Raw genomic sequence first — 21,758 nt, forward strand, 5'->3', positions numbered from 1 at the left:
CTTTGCAGCTAACCCTCTTGGGCTAGCCTTGGCAAGAGCCAAAGAGTTCCGCACGTAGAACAATTGAAAAACATTTGTATCGTGGGTCAGTGTATTGGGTGAATGGCTGAGATTCTTTTGGGAAATTGCCGTGAAACCAGTGCTGGATTCGTCAGAGGATCTCAGTCCATGGCTTCCGCGAGTCTCCTGATGTCGATCCCAATCGCTCACGTTGATGGTGTCAATTGGTAACGAGGGTTCAAGTATGGTTCGAGGCTCTTTCAAAAGGAGATTAGCGACGTATTCCGCATACAAGTGGAGCAGTTGCTTTGACGAGAACGGCAGGGTTCCGTTGCTGTACGATTTTGAGTGTGCGTAGACAATTCCAACAGATATCTTGGACTTATAGATTGACAGGAAAACGACGATGTAATAAATTGAAACTTTTTGCGTAAATGTCTTTTTGGCTTAGCACTGTGCTCACGACATCTTCATTTTGCAACCACGCGATGAGACCTACTTGATCGCACTGCAGACGCTCTTGAGACATCTCACTACACCACCATGGTTTACTTCTTCAAAGCAGCCGTCAAGTCCGATTTTGACGACTTTGCTATCTCAGACGAGGCTTCAGAGTACACCATTTACATGGGGAGAGACAAAGTGGAGAATGATACCCTTTTGAAGAAATCGCACCCCAAGAACCTCTGGTTCCACGTCGATAAGCATAGTTCTGCTCATTTATATATCCAGCTTAGTGCTGACGAACAAAGTCAAAAGTTCGAAGACCTCAAGCTCAATGAAGATCTCCTTAGTCAGATCGGCCAGCTCACGAAAGCCAACTCGATCAAGGCCAATAAGCTCAACAACATATCTGTGATATACACGCCGGTGGACAATCTAAGGTCAGACGGGTCCATGGACATTGGTACTGTGACTTTCGTCAATCCCCAAAAAGTGAAGCGAGTTCATATTTCAAAGAAGGAGAATGCCATCATCAACAAACTCAATAAGACGAAGACAGAGATGAGCACGGAGGAATTTGCTAAACAGCAAGATGAGGTCCTCAAGCAATGGGCCAGAGACAAGAAGGAACTACAAAGGCAACAGGAACAGAAAGAGAAGGAGACAGCTAAGCTGTATGAGCAACAGAAGGAATTCAACAAAGACCCTTACGCTAGCATGTTCTCTGAGGAGAATCTTCGAGCCAGTAGCAACGAATTCCGCAATGAAAATTGGGTGGAGGAAGAGTTCTGGTGAGCTCAAACTATATTTAAAATGTCAATAGGACTTACAGACAATTATCATCACCGTTTATGTAGTATGTATGCGTAACTTATGCTTTAATCAAGTTTGATTGGGAACTTGCCAGCCTCTCTCTGGTCATCCCACTTACCGACCCAGTCGACTGGGCACAAGGAGGTGAAAGTCTTGAAGAAGATCTGGCATGGCTCGAATTCCTCACCTTTGACGTTCACACACTTGTGGTAGTCGACGTAGTTCTGGGCACAGTGCTTCGTCTGGTTGGTGAATGGGAATCTTGGGTCGAACTGAGGGGTGTCGAACTTGAAATTTTCTAAATCCAAAGCCATGTTTGCTGAAATGAACGAGTTTGATGTAGTGAGATTGAGCGTTGATGAAACTTACGATTTTTTGACTATGGTGCGAAATGCCCGCAGACGATTGGCTGGCACTGACATCCGTGCAGGTCTCACTGAACATCACCTCGTCAGATCTCGCCAGGCAGCATGGCATTTGATGAAGTCCATGATGCCATAATTATGTCACTCTCATATCTTTCCAACCTCTCTATTGAATTGTCCATTCAGGAACTTTTGATGTTTGGACCTCGATGGCCTTTCTCACAAGTAGTATGTTCAAACACGGTAGATCGTAGACCTTGTGGCCTTGGATTTCCTTCCTGGCGGACTTTTCCTGGTCTTCCATTTCCACTTCATCACCAAAGAACGCTTGTATGTTCGCTATGCTGTGCTTGGAACTGTAACTGGGATTTATAAGGGACGGCAGGAGGGTGAGCCTGTTGAGCTGCTTTATATCTTTAGGGCCATTCTGTTTGATTTGTTCCACAATGGCAACAAGCTTCTTCACTTGATTACCCCTTGCTGTCAACAAGGCAAGCTTGTTCGTATTTAAGCTGGCAATTGCACCTTGGATATGCTTTTCCACAGGAGAGTTCCTTGAGATGGGAAACACACTGGACTCCATCTTGGGTTGCACCTTCAAAATGCTTGTGAGCTCCACGTAAAGCTCTCGAGACTCCGAAACAAAGACATCCTCTTCCTCCTTCGAGATTTCTGCCAAGCGTTCCTCACCAGTGGGCATGCCTGAGAATGATTGAGCTCTACTCTATATCTCACTTTTTTCTGTGCGAGTTATCATCGCAGCGACAAAGAAGAACAGTTATAGATAAATTCGTTTCTGGGTGATTTATTTAGCAGAGATCTTTGATGGTCGTTTCGATTTTTTCTTCTTTGAGTTCTTGTCTGCATTTTTCGAACTCTCCTCAGGATTGTTGGTAGGCTTCGCTACATCCTTGTCACCGCCTGGTTCCTCTCTAGACGAGGTGGAATATGAAGTGACGGACAGAGAAGAACGGCCCGAAGAATTTGACGGATCCGAAGTTGCATCCGTCAGGATAGGAGGCTGAGCTATTGCGAGTTGCTCAGGGGGCTTCCCATTTCGCAAGTCTCGCCTGGTTCGATCATTTTGCAGCCATTCCCTAGATCTTCGGTCCACCAGAGTATTCAGCTTTGTGGATGCGTTAGAGCCTCTGCTGGTATTGGAGCTAGAATTCTGAATACTCAAGGCCTCCAGTGAGCCGTATCGGTTGGTAGTACAACCCTGGTAGAACCGGTCGTACCGAACAGCCTGCATCACCTCCGAGTGGTATTGCATGAGGTTGCTTGCCTTAGGGATATCACCCAGCCTAGACGGTGCTTTGTAAAAGCCCCTTTTCTTACGAGCCCCAGGGGGCAGGGGTATCTCCTTTGGGATATGCTCGGTAGGAGTTTGAGGCTTACGGAGCTGCACAGGCCTCATGGGGACCGCATATCCGTTTTGATCAATCACATACATGTTATTAGCAGCGTCTGCAATAACCGTACCCGGAGGTGATGTTCGGTTGGCTAATGGTTGCATGGCATATTGCGCTGGGGGCTTAGGCTGCCTTGATAGTGGTTCAACACGAGGACCATTTTGTGATTCCGGAAAACCGTTTTCATTACCCGAGGGACCTCCACTATCCGGGAACATGAACTGCTCGGTTCCGGCAGTTAGTGCCTCTAGCTCGTTTAGATTGGCACCCTCTTGATTGGACATCTGATGGTGGGAAAAGGGTTGGTTTGAGAAAGAAACAAAACAAGTTACAAGTGTGTTCAAGATTTATGAGAGCCATTTCGAAATGCCTGTTTAACAACTACGGTGGACTTTACTATTTCAGCGACACCATGACCCTCGAAAGTCAGAGGGAAATTGCACGTTGCTGGGCCTTCCTGTCTGGGATTGGCTACATTCGACTGGGCGGCCCTTCGCATGTCCCTGCTGGTCCGCTTGAAAGAACACCGCATGAAAAATGCACCTCACTGCCCTGAAACACCACAAACCTCGTACTCTGTAACCGGCGGTTATGCACCAGTTTAGCGTCGTGAGGCAGAATGCGCACTTGAAAAAGAGATGAAATCAGATAATGCGCATTGTCGCCCGCTTATCTCGGTGAGATGAATTTCATGTTCCCTTATCTCGCTTGCTTAACATATGCCATTGGCTGAAATGGGCCGCAGCTTCTAGAAAAAAACGGACCATCAGCGAATGCAAGCATACGCTCGACTTGCCCAAACTTGATATACAATCAAGGATTGTAAACTTCCGGCCGCAGTCCGCCTTGTCCTGTCCGTGGGTTGAGGCATCTTTCTGGGTGCAGGTGAAAGCTCGCCAAGACCACCCTTGACACTTTTTTACGTCCTTGACACATTTCTGGCATTAGACTTGCGTACCAAGCCTTGAAGTTCACGAAAAACGACGGGAAATGAGAGAGAGCTCAATAGTTAGAAGAACATTTTTTCCATCAGCGACCAAGTTTCACTAAGAGGGGTTCGTGTAATTTTCCTGCCGCTTGCACATGTCTCTTAGTGCCGCAGTGCCTGTATTGGCTCCCACTTCACTCTAGTGCATAAACTTCACCTCACATTTTGTGCGTCAGTGAATGGTCCCACGCCCATGCAAGCCCGCCTCACTCGACGTAAAACTGCTTACGGCCCTGAGTTTTGTACTTTTCCAGCGTCACCACAAATCTCGATCCGGCGATTTCTCGTAGTATAAATGTCCGCCCAAATCTCTAGTTTTGCTCTTCACCCCCTCCAGAAATGACAAACGTCTTCAACGTTCAAGTCTTCTTTGTGGTCTTTCGAGAGTCCTTGGAAGCTGTGCTTGTGGTTTCGGTCCTTTTGGCCTTCCTCAAGCAGGGCTTAGGAGGACCTGACCAGGATCAAGCTATCTACAAGAAACTCAGACTTCAAGTTTGGGTTGGCTCCATTCTAGGTGTTTTTATATGTTTGTGCATTGGATGTGCTTTCATTGCTGTTTTCTATACTCTTGGCCATGACATTTGGGGCAAATCCGAAGAAATTTGGGAGGGCACCTTTTGTATGATCGCTACTATCTTGATTACCATCATGGGTATTGCCATGTTGAGAATTAACAAGATGAAGGAGAAGTGGAGAACAAAGATTGCCCAGGCTTTGGTGAAGGAGCCAGCAGTGTCGAAGGATAGATTCAGGCTTGGTCGCTTGACCACCAAATACTGTATGTTTGTCTTGCCCTTCATCACTTGTTTAAGAGAAGGTTTGGAGGCTGTTGTGTTTGTTGGTGGTGTCGGCTTGTCTGACCACACTGGTGCTGCTGCCTTCCCACTTCCTGTCATTTGTGGATTGATCGCTGGTGTCACTGTTGGTGTTTTGCTTTACTACTTCGGATCCACTGCATCTTTGCAGGTCTGTTTGATTCTTTCCACATGTATCTTGTATTTGATCTCCGCTGGTTTATTCTCCAGAGGTGTGTGGTACTTTGAGACTCAGATTTACAATCAAAAGACTGGTGGTGACGCTTCTGAGAGTGGTTCAGGCCCAGGCTCTTACGACATTTCGAAATCCGTCTGGCATGTTAACTGCTGCAACCCTGAGCTTGACAACGGTTGGGATGTTTTCAACGCTTTATTGGGTTGGCAAAACTCTGCCACTTACGGTTCTGTGATTTCTTACAACGTTTACTGGATCTTCATGATTGTTGTTTTGGGTTTGATGATGTTTGAGGAAAAGCGTGGGCACCTTCCATTCTGTAAGAACCTCACCCTCAGAGAGCTCAACCCAATGTACCACATTAAGGGCAAGAAGAAGAACGAGTTGTCGAAGAAAGAGCAAGAAGAATTATTCGAGAAAGTCAAGAGACATGATTTCGGTGTTAGAGAAGTCGACAGAGAATCATCTTCTGACGTATCCAAGACTGGTAAGGACGACTCTGTTCACAAGGTCGAGGAAAAAACTGTGGAGACTTCCAGTCAATAATTTAAATGAGGGTTTTATCAGATATCATAAGATACTCATTACACTTTCTTAACACACACACACACACACACACACAATATAGAAAGTGTATTGAGTTGTTGATGCTGAAATTTCCCTGCATTCTGTTAGCGGCTACCTTAAAGACTTTATCATTTCGGGAGGATGGGGGGTCACTTTAATTAGTTGGGTCGTTAATATATCATTTAAACATATCTATTGTAGCAGTATTCATACAAAACAAGCAAACTCCTTCTGGCTTTGGTGAACAGCTTGGTTAAGTGCCTGTTCAATATCATTGTCCGTGTAGTCGAGGTCTGTGAAAATGTTCTCACATTCTTTTATCTCGTTCACGGCAACACGCCCCAATGAAAGGGAGTAATCATCAAGTCTGAGACTATCACTGGCTTCAAAAACATCTATGAAGTAGTCCAAATCTAGCCTGAGGTTACCCAAAATCCGAACGATGATGTGTTGCTTCTGTTTCACTTCCCTGATGGAAATGGTAAACTGCTTCAAGAAATGATTTTGAAGTTCGTGAACCATATTGTTGAAAATTTGCTCCGCAGTAATGGGCTTCACAATGTAGACAAGCTTGACAAAGTGCATTAAACACTCATACACGAAAGGATCAACATGAAAGTTTTCTTGAAATGCTTTTTTCTCCAAACTTTCAAAATGGTCTTTAACCTTGTTCTCAATCCAGGCCTTCTCATTTTCACTGATCTCATCCAAGACAGTAATCTTAACTTTATCAAGATCTGCGTAGAGTTTCAAGTTTTGTTTGTGCAAATCCTTCTGGAAAAGCTGATCGAACCTTCTTATCAAAGATGGAAACATCACATCACCAAGAATCTGGAAATTATTCATGGTCATGATTTTATAGATGTCTTTATCAATGTCATGGTTGGCAGTGTTGTACACTGCATTAAACTCTGCTTTAGTTGAAGTAAACTTCTTCATGATAGAATCCATCAATACATTGATGCTGCGTATGAATTGAATTTCAAGACTCACCAACGTTCGTTTACTTGGATAGGCAGCAACAACCTTGATATCGCTATCACCAATGTGACTCCTGTCAAAAACCAAAATTGACAATCTACGGAGGACGTACCTCTCGTAGTATTGCATGACCTGCATCAGCTTGGTGTAGACCGTGGCCTTTGAATTGCCGTCAATTTTATATTTGTCCCAATTTTCGAGATCATAAAATTGTGAGCAGTCATTGACCCAAGTGGCACAAATGGCTTCTAGAATTCTTTGCTCGATAAGTGCACAAGACTCTTTAAGCAGTTTTATTTGCTTGTTCGTATCAAGGCTTTTAGAAGTATTACCGATTTGTGCCACATATGTAGCAACTTTAGTAAGAAGCCTTCCAATTCGACTGTTGATCTCACTTAAGTGAAATATCGTTGAAAGGGAGTTGGTATGATGCGGAAGGAAGTTGGGGAAGCTGGCAGGAGTCACTTTCATTTGGTCAACATCAGCCTCAGACTCGAAGATACTGACAACATGAGCTACCATATTGTTGCACATTTGAAAGAACGCAGTTCTTAATGCACCCTCAGTATCAACGTGGAAACCATTATTTGGATCGGCGTAGTGAACGTAGTTCTTGACAAATTTCTGTACGACATTTGTGAAGAATTCCTCGAGGTACTTGATGTAGTTCAGCAACACAAGCCATGTTTCATTGATGATGGATAAGTCAAGGTTATCAGGGCTACCGAAAATCTCAGCGATTGCGGCTTCCTTCAGTTCATCAACATTACTGGATTTCACAGAAGATGAGGTACCGAAAAACTCTTCGACGCTGTCAAATTTCTCTTCAATGTGCCTGACATTGGAACCTCCCTCTCTTTGATTGGACAAACTTGTGATGTAGTCCAAAAGCTTCTTTTGCATCATAGAAAACTTCGTTTCAAACTTGTCATCCTGATAGCTTAAGTCATTTTGAAGCTTTTTGAGTTGGTCATTCAAAAAGTCCAAGATTGGATTAGTCTTCTCTGAATCTTTATTGAGGCGATGCAACTTGTCAACTAGGTCGATAAACTTTATATCCAGAGCCGACTTATTGGATTTTCCTCGGACAGCCACCTCATGGTCCATCGATAGAAGATCACGAAATGCCTTTTTGCGAAACTCTTCAGCAATCTTTTCGATCTCACCAAAAACGCGATGAAGCACAGTGAAATATAGGGTATACTCTTGCTCGACTTTCTTTACCTCAGATTCGTCATTTGTGCTTTGAGCTTTCTTTAACGCATTCTCTCTCCTATGATAAATGTATTCCTTCTCTTTCAAGAAAGTGTTATAGTCGTCAATGAATTGGTCGTGGTTGTGGACAGAGAGATATTCCACAAGGTTTTTAGGAAGATCAAAGAAGAACTTATTCTTTTGTATGAAAGCAATGAGCTTTGTAACTTTGGATTCTTTGGCATTGTGCTCCATAATAGGACGTATCATGAGGGAGGACGACAAGTTCAAGTTGTTAATTGACTCCTCCAACTGCGATGAAATGTTTTCACCAGCCTGAAGTTTCTTGTTCCATCTTGAATTGGGGTTAAAGACTCTGGATTTCTCGCTTTCCTTCTGCGCCCTTGTTTTTGAACCCTTGAACGAGACAAGTACATCATCGATATACTGCTTGCAGTCGACAAAACTGGTATAGTTCTCGTTGAGTACCGACTTCAACTGCGAGGTCTGGCTTCTTATGCTTCTGTCAAGCATATCAAGTGATGCAACAAGGTTCTCCATTGGGGTGTCTTTATGAACAACAGACAAATACGATTGGGAATTGAACATTTGCGAGGACACCACGTACTTATACAACGCCAGGTCGTTCTCTGAGCCGATCGCCCCCTTCCGTAACAAGAGATTCACCAAGTCCTGACCAGTCAACGGATCCTTCATATCTTCTCCTCCAAATTGATATGCCGAAGCGTTTACATTGTCCGCGTCCTTCAAGAAGTTGGCTAACACAACGCACAGCTCTTCTGGAGACAATTGATCCAAGTTGTCTGGGGGAAGTAAATCCTTCTGGTTCTTGAAATCGGCAAGTGACCGAGGTTCTAGAACCGAGGAGCCGTAGAACGCCAGAATGGTCTGGTCGTTGTCATTGTAATTCAACATGCGGTAGTTACTGAGGACTCAAAATCAACAGCTGTGCAGCACCATAAGTTGTTGGTGTCGTGCGAGCCTCACACATACAACAGATACCATTAAACATCAAGACTCAATTGCTTGACTGAAAGGGCTCTTTAATTGTCATTTACTTGCATTACATAGAAGGACATAATTGATCTACGAATTCCAGTCAAGCCGATAACATAGACAATGATTCATCGTGATACTTGATCCAGATAGCTCGACAGAAGCTAAGGAGATAGATGAATCGAGACAATTCAAATTCTTGAGTACACGATATCAACTCTCCAGTGACAATAGTGTATTCACTGATTTATTTCGGTTACAGTGAAGTGGCGGTATCCCCGGACTGCATAATGCGAGAAGCTGGGCTTAACCGCTGGTGAGAAAAAGTTTTCGGGTAACCCCTTCTTATCAAGTGTATAACATACCGATTTTGCAGCCATTTAATTTGAATCCAGGCAGACGTTTTTTGGTGTCTAAATAAGATGGAGCAGCAGCAAGATATCGGAGGTGCACAAGCCCTTCTTTCCCTCGGAACAAAAGATTCAAAACACGATGATATTGATCACCAAGATGTGATTAGTGATCCTACTCATCATGATCTACATAACAACCATGATAATGAAAAGCATCATAATGATCAGAACTCCCACGTTGATGAAAACGTTGACACACATAGAAACGAGACTGAATCGCTTGAAGATAAAGCAAATCAGCAATTAAACGACGCCGTTGAAGCTGCGGTAATGAGGTATGTGGGTGGTACCCTCGAGGGATCTGATACAAATGAACACAACCGCAATAGCGGCGACGGTCATCATGGTAATATTGAGGCCAGCCATACGGGGAATGGCAACGGAGAAAACAATAAGCGTCGTCTCAATCATGAAGAGATCATGTCTCACATAGGTGATTACCAATGGGATAGCTTTCTCGAGGAGAACGTTGCAGCTGAGTTCGAAAGACCGTCTCCAAAGAAGACCAAGAGAAGAAGAAGTTTCGTGAACGGAAGTGATATTGATCCCGATCTTCCTGAACTAGAGGAAGAGCCATCCGAACATGACCAATTAGTGCATGCTGCCATATTAGGAGCCGGGGAATTGGCCAAACAACTCTCACTTCCATCAAACCAGGGTAACCAGTCATCCAACCAACACCTGAATAGATCGGATGGCGAGTCTGCCGCAATCAATCAGTTGGCTCATGCTGCATCAGCATTATCTGCCAAAAGCAGGACCCGAACATCAATTAAACAAAAGAGGCCTCTACGCAAGAGTTCCGAGGCAAAGACAATGTCCGAGCAGCCAACAGCTCCCGATAAATATGATCATATCTCCTTGGAGTCATTGGTTGATCTGTGTGCCAATGAATCTCTACTGTGGTACCAATCACAAAATAGCATACCTGTCAATGGTCCTCGTGCGTTTTCTTCCACAGAGATTAATGTCATGGATTCATTTGTTGATGGTTATTGCAGGCTTAACGACCTATCTCGTGCTGATATCTGTCGTCGAGTGTGGTCCACTGAAAGAACAAAGGATAATTTCTGGGAGTGTGTCACAAAAGTACTACCCTACAGATCTCGAGCATCGATTTATAAGCATGTCAGACGCCAGTACCATATATTTGATATTCGAGCCAAATGGACTCCTGAAGAGGATGAGTTGCTCAAGAAGCTATCTCAGGGTTCAGAGACAAACTGGAAGAAAATTGGAGAGGCGATGAACCGTATGCCTGAGGATTGCCGTGATAGATGGAGAAACTACGTCAAATGTGGCGAGAACAGAGCACTGAACAAATGGTCCGAGGAAGAGGAAAGAACACTCAAAGGCATCGTCTTAGAGATGATGACCGATGACAGTGGAGATAAGCCTATGTCTATTAATTGGACTTTGGTGAGTGAAAAGATGAACGGTGTGCGTTCAAGAATCCAATGCAGATATAAGTGGAATAAGTTACTCAGGCGCGAGTCGATAACCAGGACTGAATTGATGGACAATGATACCAAGATTTGGCTAGTGAGCAGATTGCTAGAGGCCAATTTCCCACATCTTGAAAGTATCGACTGGGAATATATTCTACATTTATATCATGAGTGGATAAAGGATGCCAAAAGCAAAGACCTTCTTTGGACTACGACGGATCTCAAAGTCGCTTTTGAAAAAATGAAGTGCAAAGTGAAGGATCATAAAAACCTGTCATTACACACAGTGTTAACGAAAATTCTACTGGCCCTTTACGAAGAGACTGGTACTGATAGTAGTGGATTGGTTCGCACTCCACAGTTAGTCAAACGTGAGAAAGCACGCAATGTTGAACAGGCAGAATCGATAGCCAACGCAGCTGTTGCTGCAGTTTCCACCGGTGTTAATGATGAAGACGCCCAGCAACAGGAGTACAGTCTTTGGCGTTAGGCGTCTAAGCTTCGAGACACTTTGACATCACGTGAATTCAAAACAAATAATATAACACCCACAGGCTTTTTTAGAGCACATCACTTATGCCACTTCACCCCGTTTACAGCGATGAAAATGACATGCAAGAGAGGATGCTCGAACTAGAGCAAGAACTCTTAGAGTTTCAAAAATCCAGTAAGGAGTTGGAGGAGGCTCTCGAGGATGAACTTAGTGAGCTCGAAAACAAAAACAAGCTACTAGTTACGCAGATCAACGCGAAGGATGAGAAGCTACAACAACTCACATTACAATTAAGTGACGCTAATGCAGAAATCTTCAGGATCCAAGAAGTACTGGCTGAAGATAAAGTTAAGTTGGAGAAAGAGATTCTTGCCCTCAAGCAGAAGCTTGTCGAGGTCGAGATTCTGAACGATGATATGGGTATGAACGACAGGATACTTGAGAACAACCTCCATTTTGCAAAGCTGCTAAATAACGATTTGTTGGAGAAGCTAGCATTAGTCGAGAGCGATTTGGAGACGGAGAAACAAATCAATGCCCAGCACAAGCTCCGCATCTCCAATCTTGAATCCGAGACCCTTCGACCTCTACCCAAAGCTCGTCATCTGCAGCAAGTAAAGCCCAAATCCAAGCGCCAAAGTGTCGCAAGAAGTATTATGTCCGTGGCGGACACTACAGCTGATGGAACGATTCTCGATTTGAATGAGTTCCTTGCATCCGCACCTCCAGAAGCCATTCATCCCAACAGCAATATACCAAGGTCAGGCTCTCGAGGAAAAATCCATGAGCAGTATCTCAGGTCCGAGGAGATAGTACAAAAAGTTGGTCAAATGAGCCATTATCTCGGCTTGAAGTCAAACTCAACAATTCAGGTTTCAGATCACGAAGTTCAGACGCCGCCTTCCGACAAGGAGACTCATGGACAGCTTGTACACTCTCCTTCGTTAGCGAACCTTTCGAAATTACGGGAGGAACTGAGAAGTCCGGCGATGCCGCCCTTAAAGACTTCATTACATAATCCCCCTTCCAGAGATAACCTGCAGAAGCCACGTCATAAGAAAAACAGAATTAAGACTGTGATGAAATTTTTTGCATGATGATGATGATAATGATTGTATATAGTTAATGAAAGACAGTCAACCGCTGGTGCTATACAATTTTCCTGCATTTGCGGTTCCTGCGACTTTGTTGACCATTTAGGCTGGAGTAGCGTATCGTTGTTCAATTATAAACCTAGCCAATGCCTGTTGAATTCGAAAAACTCATTGCAAGCTTCGACAAGGAGGAGGCATTTGAGTATGCTAGTGAATTGTATCTCGAGCTCAACAATTATGCAGCTGCAGAAAAGGAAATCAACTACCAAGAAGTATGGACCAACTTGACGCGATTAGTCCATAGCTACTGCGGGCTGAAACAAACTGAAGTCGAATCTAAGAGCAAGTCCAAAGCCTCGGAAGAAGATCATAATCTCAGGCAGAGGGGATCTTTGAATGTGTTCAAACTCATCTCAAAGAATCTCATCATTGTGCTTGCGAAGCTCACTAACAAGATATATGACACAGCCAACGACCTCCTTCCTTTCCTCACACTAACAGATACCGGCTACCTTACGGCGGCTGGTCGAGTTGCTTCGGTCTTGCTCATTGATCTTTTTGAGACCTATCCGCATCATTTGACATCGCTTCTCAATTTTGGAGCTACTGTGACCTATAAGTTGATCAAGAAGAATTCGTCTTCTGATGCTAACATAATATATCTTCTTGACACAATCTTGAAAAATGCTCTGAAAGCTGACATCGATGATAAGTTTCAAGCCAAATTGATCAAGTTGTTCCTGAAGGGTATCATGCTGAGCACATTGTGGAGCAGGGAAAATGAGGTGGAATCGAATACTGGCTCTGTCAAACAAGTGGAATATTACCTTTTGGGATTCAAGAGTCTTCTCATTTTACAGTCGTCCTCTCATTACGAACATCTCCTTGAATTTTCAGCTTCGTCGACGTCGGGCTCTAAGATGAAACCTGAAGCCATCATGGCCCAACAGCACCAATATCAGACCACTCTTTTAGCAACTCACAAAAAGGTTTTTGATTTTGGTTTTTCTTCTCAGTTTCCGCTGATAAGACACGCGACTGTGATCCTCTTGGCCCATGTACTTCACAACTTTGTTGATACCGGAAGATTCAGCGCGATAGAGTACCTTGTTGAATCATACCCACTTCCTAGTTTCAAGAATTGGAGCAATCAAGCCACTCATAGACTTGACAATGATGTCGAGCTTGGCTCTCCCGCTAAAAAGGATCACAACGTTATTTCCATCCACGATAGTGAAGGTTTGATCAACGCCAGCCTCAGTCAAAAAAATCAAAGATCAGGAATAGCGGAATCATTGGTTTTATACTTGCAATTACAGCAATTTCAAGATTGGAGCTATATTGCATCATCCATCTGTACGATTCTCGATACGATTCTTGCAAAATTCGGTGGATTGGATGACAGCCGTCATATTCCAACTTCTGAGTGGAATTTTGTTTTATCTCAGTGGATGATAATTGTGGAGTTTTTGATTAAGGAAAGCGGCGCCTCGGTTCATGAGGTCGTGGCTCAATATATCGTTAATCGCTTCTCTGCTTCTCCCGAGGTAGGGGGAATATCCCGATCTGCTTCTCCCGACCCAAGACTGTTGAAGTCTCGTAACGAGAGTAAGCTCTTCAACTTTAAATCAAGCAAAAAGTTGAAAGCTAAGGGGGTCGAAAACAACCTCATCGCCCCGTACAAAAATCCATATCAGTTATCCCTTCTACTTCGGGTAATCAACCTTCTTATTCCATACGCGATCAATTTTACTTCCTTGGATGTGCTGCACCCTGATGGTGCTAAAGAGGATAACGATGTTAAATCAGCAAACGAGAGCCAGTCTGTTGTTCTCGACGGTGACAGTGCACTTCCTGCCAGGGGAAATGATTACATCAGCAACCTTCTTCTATCGTTGCTCGTCAATGACTCTGAACAAATCAGAAACAGTGCTACCGCATCTCTTTTACTATACGCTGATGTCAATATGTCTCACAGTAACAGTTTGATTCTTCAACTATTCCATTTGGTTACACTGGAGTTGAATTCGGAGACTCAAAAAGAAACCACTTCTTCGGATAACAACGTCTCTGGTTTTCAAGCTACAAGACTTTTCAGCTACGCTCTTGCGTTGCTGTCTTTGATCAAACAGGCGGACTCGACCCTTTTACAGAACTCAACTATTGCGAAGATTTTAAGTTTCTGTACTCAAAATTTGAAACACAGCAGCAGCGCCAACAAGAAATTTCTCAGCAACGCTGCATGTTGGATTATCATGTCTAGTTTAGTGACTTTTAATGAGACATCCGAATTTGTCAAGTTGAACTCGTCGCAATTCTTGGTGTTTTGGAAAAATCTTTTGACTTCACAATTTGTGAACGCAGATATTGGGAATTTGTCCGACACTTCTCAACTCAACGAGGTTATGAATAATCTAATGTTGCGCTCCCTAAGCCTTATATGCTTGCACAACTATATTGGATCTGTTCAATCATCGAATGAGCTTTCAAGGCTGCTTCAATTTTTGCTTGTTAAATCATACAACTATCTCACCTACTTGGAGTCTACATTTGAAGAAATTGGTGCTTTGACTGCTTTTAATGCACAGCCTTTCAATGAGAGCGATTTCAATCCAAACCTTGTTAGCAACCTCATTTTTTCAAACTTCAACACGTCCAATTTGTTACCACCACAACATCGCTTGATAAGCTTGATACTTTATAACAAGAAGGTTGTTCTACAGGGCTTTATAAAACTTGCGCCTTCTCTTAAACGTGATGTGAACTCCAGTCTTGTCGTGTTCCTCACGAGGGTTTTTGCTGACGCGAAAGGCTTCTCTCGTTTACCCTTGACAGATGCCAAGAAGGACAAAAACAAGACTAGCAAGAGCAAATCTTCACAAGGTAGGGCTCCTCATGACAACGCGTTCCTCCTTGAGCTAGATGAGGACTATAACTACAACTTTGGAGTCACAAGTGGGCTTAAATCTGCGATTAAGGGATCAACACCCCAACCAAACACAGCTTTTGGTAGTACTGATACACTGGACAATAACTCTGCGAACAAAGATTTTTTGGGATGGCCTACACTGTTTGAGGTAAAGGTAGATGAGATATCTTGCCGAGGATTTAATAATGATCCTGCCGCATTTCTTCTCAAAGACACGCTGAATTCAACAAGCCATGCTACAGAAATACTCACCACAATCGTGGATAAGTCCATTGAACTTTTCCAATACGTTTTTCCCAACTTGACTTTCAAGATCCAGTTCTCGCTTCTCGAGCAGCTCAGAGCATCTTTGACGCAAACCAATATGGACCCTTTGAGACGGTTAGCCATTCAAGTGAATGATACCTTCGCTCTTAATGGATTACTCAAATACTACAGTGAATCAGGAACTTCAATGGATGCGCAAATACTTACTGCGTTGATCGACACAGTTGAGAAAATTGATCTGGACAATCTACAGCTCAACAATTTGAATGCGCAAACAGTTGGAATGGCATCAGCAATGCTTTCAAAAGCTGACGTTGAAAGTATTGTGGCTCGCTACGTCAATGAGATTGTGACACAATCTGCACCTTCGGCGAGAGGAAGGGTACTCATGTATCTCGCTCAAATCTACAAGTACAGCCATGCTGGCTATTCTAATACCCTCGATGTTGTACTTCAGCTCATCAAGGACCCAAATCCAATCATGGAGCATTACGCTTCTAGTGCAGCTGCCACTTTGTTGGAGAACTCTTTGGGTAACGAGATCTTGGTGAAGTCTTTGATGGAGCAAGTTTATTCAAACATTTTGAATGACGATTTCGGCATGAACCTTGATAATGAATACCTTGTCAATCTTCGATCATGTCACAATTCGTTTGCTACTTATTCGAGGATCGTTTCCTATAGTGTTACTTCCCTTGGTCCTGCGCTCAAGAATTGTGATACCGAAGTCAGGCAAAAAATTCGAAACTTACTCATCCTTTTTGCTAATGGAATTGGAAGCGGCGACTCTGATGAATATGTCAACGTTGTGAAAAGTCTACTTCTCACCTTCCAAGAGATCCTCATCTTTGATCCGTGCTTTATTGAAGGTTTCACTAACTGGTTTCATCTCGAGACTGTGGCGATCGTTAAATCTAATGCCAAAGTTGGAGTCGGGCTTTTGGGACCAACGTCCCCATGTCACGAGTCCATTTTTCCCGTCTCGACCTCCATTGAGCTCTACGATTTAGCTTTTGGCAGTCTCCTTGAGATGACGAAAGTGGGTGTATCAACATTGCATAAGGAGAATGTAAACTTGGCTTGGATAGCGATGGAACTTAATCCATGTCCATCGTTGATAGCCTTGATTAAGTACTGGGTTGATTCAAAGCCCGAAATGGTGTGGTTCTCACAGGTGAACGCTCTTTTCAAACTGTCGGCTAGAAAACTTACTGGTCCCTTCCTTGAGCTTAACTACCAAGTGAAATTGCTACCACTCACGCAAAGGCAAAAGAAGAAGAATAGCGGCAATATTGACTTGAAGGATGACGAGGTTCGGAATATTGTCAACGAGAGCCAAGAGACAGACGACAAGAATGAACCAATCACCTGGGAGTTCCGTCTGTTTTTGTATGATATTATCATACAGATATTGACTGCAGCTGAAAAGAACCCGACGCTCACGTCTTCTCTCACTAGCAAGATTCAGGAAATTGTACGGATGTCTTTTCTTGGAACTACTTCCCCAATTCCAGCAATCAATTTGAAGGGTGTTGTTTTGCTTGATAAGGCTCTCACGCTTTTTGGTCATCTCGAAGACCCAGTATACCCTGGAATCTCCATATTGGAGCAACAACAAGCCCAGGTTATAAGTGCACTTGTTCCGTGCTATGGACCACAAAGCAACGCAAAACTTATTGTTAACGCGATCAGTGTTTCTTCGAAGTTCATTAACTTGCCTAGGATCAAGTTTTATTCGAAGCAAAGAATCCTCAAGACTTTGATTTGTCTTCTAGAGGAAGTGTCCTCCAACAAGTTCTTAAAGTTCACTTACTTGGAAGCGATGTCTGAATTTAGCAGAAAAGCAATTCAGCTTTCTATTTTGAACTGTTGGGCCGAAGTCCGAATCGACATGCAGAACACGTCCGACGATCCAAATGAGGAATTCAGCTCGATTGTTGCCAAATATTCTGAGTTGTTGATCTCTCTATGGATCTTGGCATTGAACGATCTTTCAACACTTCGCTACACACAGCCTTCCAGTCGTGAGATTGAACTCTACACGGATTGTTGGCTAAACTTTGTGGAGGTTTTGACTATTGAGCTTGAACAAGATCCAGAGAGGGTTACCAAGCTTCTTGAAGATGACTCCAAAGACTTCTTCTTTGTCTTATTCTGTCAATGCACAGAGTCGTTGATTAAGTCACACAATACAACAAGGGTTCTTCTGTCCGTGAAGCGCCTTGTTACCATTCCTGAACTCGTTGACAATCTTTTGTCGGATGAGGTGTTTGGTGAAGTCGTTGATTTGCTTGACCGTCTCGTTCTCGTCGAGGAGGAGACAGAAGCCAGAGCAGAGGTAATTGATATCGCACTGAGTTTATCCAGAGTTTACCTGGAAAAAGCTACAACCGAAGATAGAGCCGACAAATTGTTGGAGCTATTGCGAGTCGTTATGCTTCCGCTTTTCAGTATATTTGCCTTTTTGAAGGACGATTATGATCCTGAAGACGTTGTACAGCAAGTGGCATTGAAGACTTGCAACTCCGCCTCAAACTTGTTGATTCTCAAGAAGCTGCTTTCTGCTGTCATATCAATGCTAAACGGTTTCCACGGAGATGCTCAACTCAACGTCAGCTCCTGTTTGTTCTCCTTATTCGCAAAGTTCTACGAACATGACGATGACAACCTAATTGGTGTTATTCTCCCATACTTGAAGCTTGCTATCAACAAGATCGAAAGCGAAAAAGCCTCGCTAGTCAATTCATTTTTCGGAATACTTCGGAAACAGGGATTTTTCAATTCTACCAGCAATAAGAATAATCATGTCATCACTGTGGTTCTTTTGCTCACAAATAGCGAGATTACTCTTGATTACAATGAGTCAAGAATTCTAGCTAATGCAATTTTAGGATTGGTGGAAGATTCAGAGTATGCCTCAGCGGGGATTCAATCCATCAAGTCTCTTTTGAGACAATCAGAGAACCCCCTTGGATCTCTCGTTGTTAAAAATATTCTAGAGAAGCTTTTGTTACATTTGGCGGGAGATGGTGAGGACATGAAAATCGACCTCCGCATAGCACTTGAAATTGTCATTGTGTTTTCCCAATCTGAGGCGATCAGGAATGATTTGGGGAAAAGTATCTCCCTTTATGCGGCACTCATACCACTCCTCGTAAAACACGCTGCCGCAGGCACGATCGATGAGGACTACCTACACGGTAAAACGGTGCTACTTTTGAATAAGAACTCCGAAGCCTTCAAGACCGTCGTAAACGAATACCTCGACGAAGACCAAAAATCCAAAACTGAAAGATTGGTGAAAAGAAGCTCTACATCTAGCCAGGCTGATTTGGCCAATGACTCGGCCATTGAATTGAAGACTTTCGGGTAGCTGCGGAATGAGAAGCGGAGTGAAGAATCGGTGTATCGTGATCTCCGGTGCACGGAGGTGGCTGATGGAACGGCTACAATGCCAAGTCCTAGACTCGGAAAAAACTAGTTATAGTGCCAGTTACTTATATATAAAACACTTCGTTTTTACCACTTTTAGTCCATATACAAATGTATCAAGGTCTATATAAAATGCTCTGGAGTTTCTTCTGGCTCTTGACATTGGCTGGTCTGGCATTGGCAAAGACACATGAGTACAACTTCGATGTTGCCCTTATCAAGCACAATCCTGATGGTGTCTACGAAAGAGAGGTCATCGGAATAAACGGACAGTGGCCTTTACCAATAATTCGAGTGGCAAAGAATGACAGAGTCAAGATCCACCTCACAAATTCCATGACCGACCGCAATACTTCCTTGCATTTTCATGGCTTGTTCATGACGGACAATAACGCCATGGACGGCCCAGAATGGGTCACTCAGTGTCCTATTCCTCCAGGACACTCATTCACATACGACTTCAACGTGGGTGATCAGGTAGGAACTTACTGGTACCATTCCCACTCCGGTTCTCAGTACAGCGATGGTCTTCGTGGTATGTTCATCATTGAAGAGGAGAAAGTTGAAGACTATCCTTTTTCTTTTGATGAAGAAGTACCACTTAGTATCACTGACTATTATCACGCCGAAAGCAAAGACATCATGTCGAAGTTCTTGTCGAGATACAACCCAACCGGTGCCGAGCCCATTCCCCAGAACTCTTTGTTCAACGATACAAGAAATGTTACCTGGAATGTTGAGACTGACAAAACCTATTTCTTAAGAATTGTGAACATGGGCATGTTTGTCAGTCAGTACTTCTACATCGAGGATCACACATTTACGATTGTCGAAGTTGACGGTGTATATGTTGAGCCAGTTGAGACTGAGTCGCTTTATATCACTGTTGCTCAGCGTTACGGTGTTCTCGTGAAGACGAAAAAAGACATCAAAGACAAGGCTTTCCGCATAGTAAATGCCTTCGATGAGCCTATGCTTGATTTAGTACCTGACGATCTCCAGGTTATCTCCACAAACTACTTGCAATACGGCCACGGTGATGTGAAGAAACCTGAGCCATTGGCTAATGGCAAGGGTAAATTTGACAAGCTCGAAGCCTCTTTAAATCCATTTGATGATTTCGATTTGATTCCCTTGCTGAGAAAGAAGATTTATCCAGATCACGATGTCCAGATTGTTCTCAATTTCACTATGGATAATTTGGGTGATGGTGTCAATTACGCATTGTTCAATGGAGTTACTTATACAGCTCCAAAAGTCCCAACACTCTTCTCCGTCCTCTCCGCTGGTGAGTTTGCCAACAATGTTGCCATCTACGGATCTAATACAAACACTCACGTTTTGCAGCCAGGCGAGATTGTTGAGATAGTGTTGAACAATATGGACGATGGTAAACATCCGTTCCACTTACATGGACATGTCTTCCAAACAATTTTCCGTTCCGAAGGAACGGAAGATGCTGACAACCCTGAAGTCTATGACCCATCGAATGATGACTACAACAAGCACCCAGAGTACCCAATGCAGAGAGATACTGTTATGGTAAACTCAAATGGATTTGTCAAGCTTAGATTTAAGGCTGACAACCCTGGTGTCTGGTTTTTCCATTGTCACGTTGATTGGCATTTGGAACAGGGATTGGCCATTGTATTGGTTGAAGACCCCGAAAAGATTCAGCAGAAACAAAGCGAAATCCCACCCTCGCACCGTGAGGCTTGCGAGAAGTTAGGAATTCCTGTCAAAGGAAATGCTGCTGGAAGATTCGGTGAAACAGAGGCCTCGTGGCTTGATCTCACTGGTGAGAACCTTCAATTTAAGCCATTGCCTCCGGGATTCACTGCAAAGGGTTATGTCGCCATTGTGGTTTGCGCCTTAGCTGCTGTGTTTGGTATTTACACCATTTACATCTACGGCATGGAAGATGTTAATACCGAGGACGCAGAACATATGGTACAGAAGTTGTATCAACTCCTTGGTGAGCAAGACAGGGCTGACCCAGAAGAAAGAGCCAGGCTCAACGAGCCCTTAGAATCTGACCAGTAATGAATTTCGCATGTCACGAGTACCTTCCTTTTTCAGTTGTAGAAAGAATTGAATTGTAGTTTCCTACCCTTACCAAGCTTTGGACTGCATATTGATCGCCTGGCGTTTAAAGCTTGACAGCACCGAGTCTTATCAACAAAATCTATTACTCCGAATCCTTTCACTCATTATGTCAGCACTATTTGAGTGGGCCTTTGGCAAGAAGCTTACTCCACAAGAGCGTCTTCGAAAAAACCAAAGAGCTCTTGAGAAGACACAAAGGGAGTTGACTAGAGAGGTTAATAAGCTACAATCTCAGGAGAAGACATTGATGCTGGAAATCAAAAAGCTGGCCAAGCAAGGTCAGATTGCTAGTGCCAAAATCCAGGCTAAGGATCTTGTCAGAACCAAGAACTACATTGTTAAATTCAATCTGATGAAGGCACAGTTGCAGGCTATCCTGTTGAGAATCCAGTCCGTCAGGAGCAACCAACAGATGGGAAGTTCCATGAGAGATGCCACTCGACTTTTGCTGGGAATGAACAGGTCGATGAACTTGCCTCAACTTTCTAGAATTGCGCAAGAGTTTGCTAAAGAGAATGATCTCATGGATCAGAAACAAGAGTTCATGGATGATGCTATAGATGACGCCATGGCTGACGATGAGGAATTGGGTGAGGATGAGCAAGTGGATGAAATTTTAACAAAGGTTCTAGACGAAATTGGAGTGGACATCAATACCAGCTTGAAGGACACACCCAACACCATAAATGTGGAAAGCCCCAGTAAACAGGATGCCAGAGTTGCAGAGGCAATAGGTGGCCATGGCGGCGCTGGTGGTCTGGAGGAGGACGACTTGCAGGCAAGGTTGGACAGTTTGAAGAAGTAA

General features: G+C 43.6%; 9 protein-coding genes across 9 annotated transcripts; 6 read left to right on the plus strand and 3 right to left on the minus strand.

The window, feature by feature from the left end:
* Positions 1 to 543: 543 nt before the first annotated feature.
* On the plus strand, positions 544 to 1,239 carry C7M61_000556 (uncharacterized protein; the record flags this gene model as incomplete). Its single annotated transcript, XM_024855992.1, has 1 exon — positions 544 to 1,239. The coding sequence occupies one exon, from the start codon at positions 544 to 546 to the stop codon at positions 1,237 to 1,239; it is 696 nt and encodes a 231-aa protein (XP_024715591.1).
* Positions 1,240 to 1,322: 83 nt separating this feature from the next.
* C7M61_000557 (uncharacterized protein) lies at positions 1,323 to 2,322 on the minus strand (the record flags this gene model as incomplete). Its single annotated transcript, XM_024855993.1, has 2 exons — positions 1,323 to 1,529; positions 1,828 to 2,322. 2 exons carry the CDS (start codon positions 2,320 to 2,322, stop codon positions 1,323 to 1,325), a joined length of 702 nt encoding a protein of 233 aa, XP_024715592.1.
* Positions 2,323 to 2,427: 105 nt separating this feature from the next.
* Positions 2,428 to 3,318, minus strand: C7M61_000558 (uncharacterized protein; the record flags this gene model as incomplete). Its single annotated transcript, XM_024855994.1, has 1 exon — positions 2,428 to 3,318. One exon carries the CDS (start codon positions 3,316 to 3,318, stop codon positions 2,428 to 2,430), a length of 891 nt encoding a protein of 296 aa, XP_024715593.1.
* A 1,043-nt stretch (positions 3,319 to 4,361) lies between these two features.
* C7M61_000559 (FTR1 family protein) lies at positions 4,362 to 5,558 on the plus strand (the record flags this gene model as incomplete). The annotated part of the gene is made up of 1 exon (XM_024855995.1): positions 4,362 to 5,558. One exon carries the CDS (start codon positions 4,362 to 4,364, stop codon positions 5,556 to 5,558), a length of 1,197 nt encoding a protein of 398 aa, XP_024715594.1.
* A 228-nt stretch (positions 5,559 to 5,786) lies between these two features.
* On the minus strand, positions 5,787 to 8,690 carry SEC5 (exocyst subunit; the record flags this gene model as incomplete). The annotated part of the gene is made up of 1 exon (XM_024855996.1): positions 5,787 to 8,690. The coding sequence occupies one exon, from the start codon at positions 8,688 to 8,690 to the stop codon at positions 5,787 to 5,789; it is 2,904 nt and encodes a 967-aa protein (XP_024715595.1).
* A 503-nt stretch (positions 8,691 to 9,193) lies between these two features.
* Positions 9,194 to 11,122, plus strand: C7M61_000561 (uncharacterized protein; the record flags this gene model as incomplete). The annotated part of the gene is made up of 1 exon (XM_024855997.1): positions 9,194 to 11,122. The coding sequence occupies one exon, from the start codon at positions 9,194 to 9,196 to the stop codon at positions 11,120 to 11,122; it is 1,929 nt and encodes a 642-aa protein (XP_024715596.1).
* An 86-nt stretch (positions 11,123 to 11,208) lies between these two features.
* Positions 11,209 to 18,788, plus strand: C7M61_000562 (uncharacterized protein; the record flags this gene model as incomplete). The annotated part of the gene is made up of 2 exons (XM_024855998.1): positions 11,209 to 12,054; positions 12,363 to 18,788. 2 exons carry the CDS (start codon positions 11,209 to 11,211, stop codon positions 18,786 to 18,788), a joined length of 7,272 nt encoding a protein of 2,423 aa, XP_024715597.1.
* Positions 18,789 to 18,979: 191 nt separating this feature from the next.
* On the plus strand, positions 18,980 to 20,890 carry FET33 (putative oxidoreductase; the record flags this gene model as incomplete). Its single annotated transcript, XM_024855999.1, has 1 exon — positions 18,980 to 20,890. One exon carries the CDS (start codon positions 18,980 to 18,982, stop codon positions 20,888 to 20,890), a length of 1,911 nt encoding a protein of 636 aa, XP_024715598.1.
* Positions 20,891 to 21,059: 169 nt separating this feature from the next.
* On the plus strand, positions 21,060 to 21,758 carry VPS2 (ESCRT-III subunit protein; the record flags this gene model as incomplete). Its single annotated transcript, XM_024856000.1, has 1 exon — positions 21,060 to 21,758. One exon carries the CDS (start codon positions 21,060 to 21,062, stop codon positions 21,756 to 21,758), a length of 699 nt encoding a protein of 232 aa, XP_024715599.1.

Source organism: Candidozyma pseudohaemuli (genome assembly GCF_003013735.1).
Source record: "Candidozyma pseudohaemuli strain B12108 chromosome Unknown scaffold00001, whole genome shotgun sequence".
Classification (NCBI taxonomy): domain Eukaryota; kingdom Fungi; phylum Ascomycota; class Pichiomycetes; order Serinales; family Metschnikowiaceae; genus Candidozyma; species Candidozyma pseudohaemuli.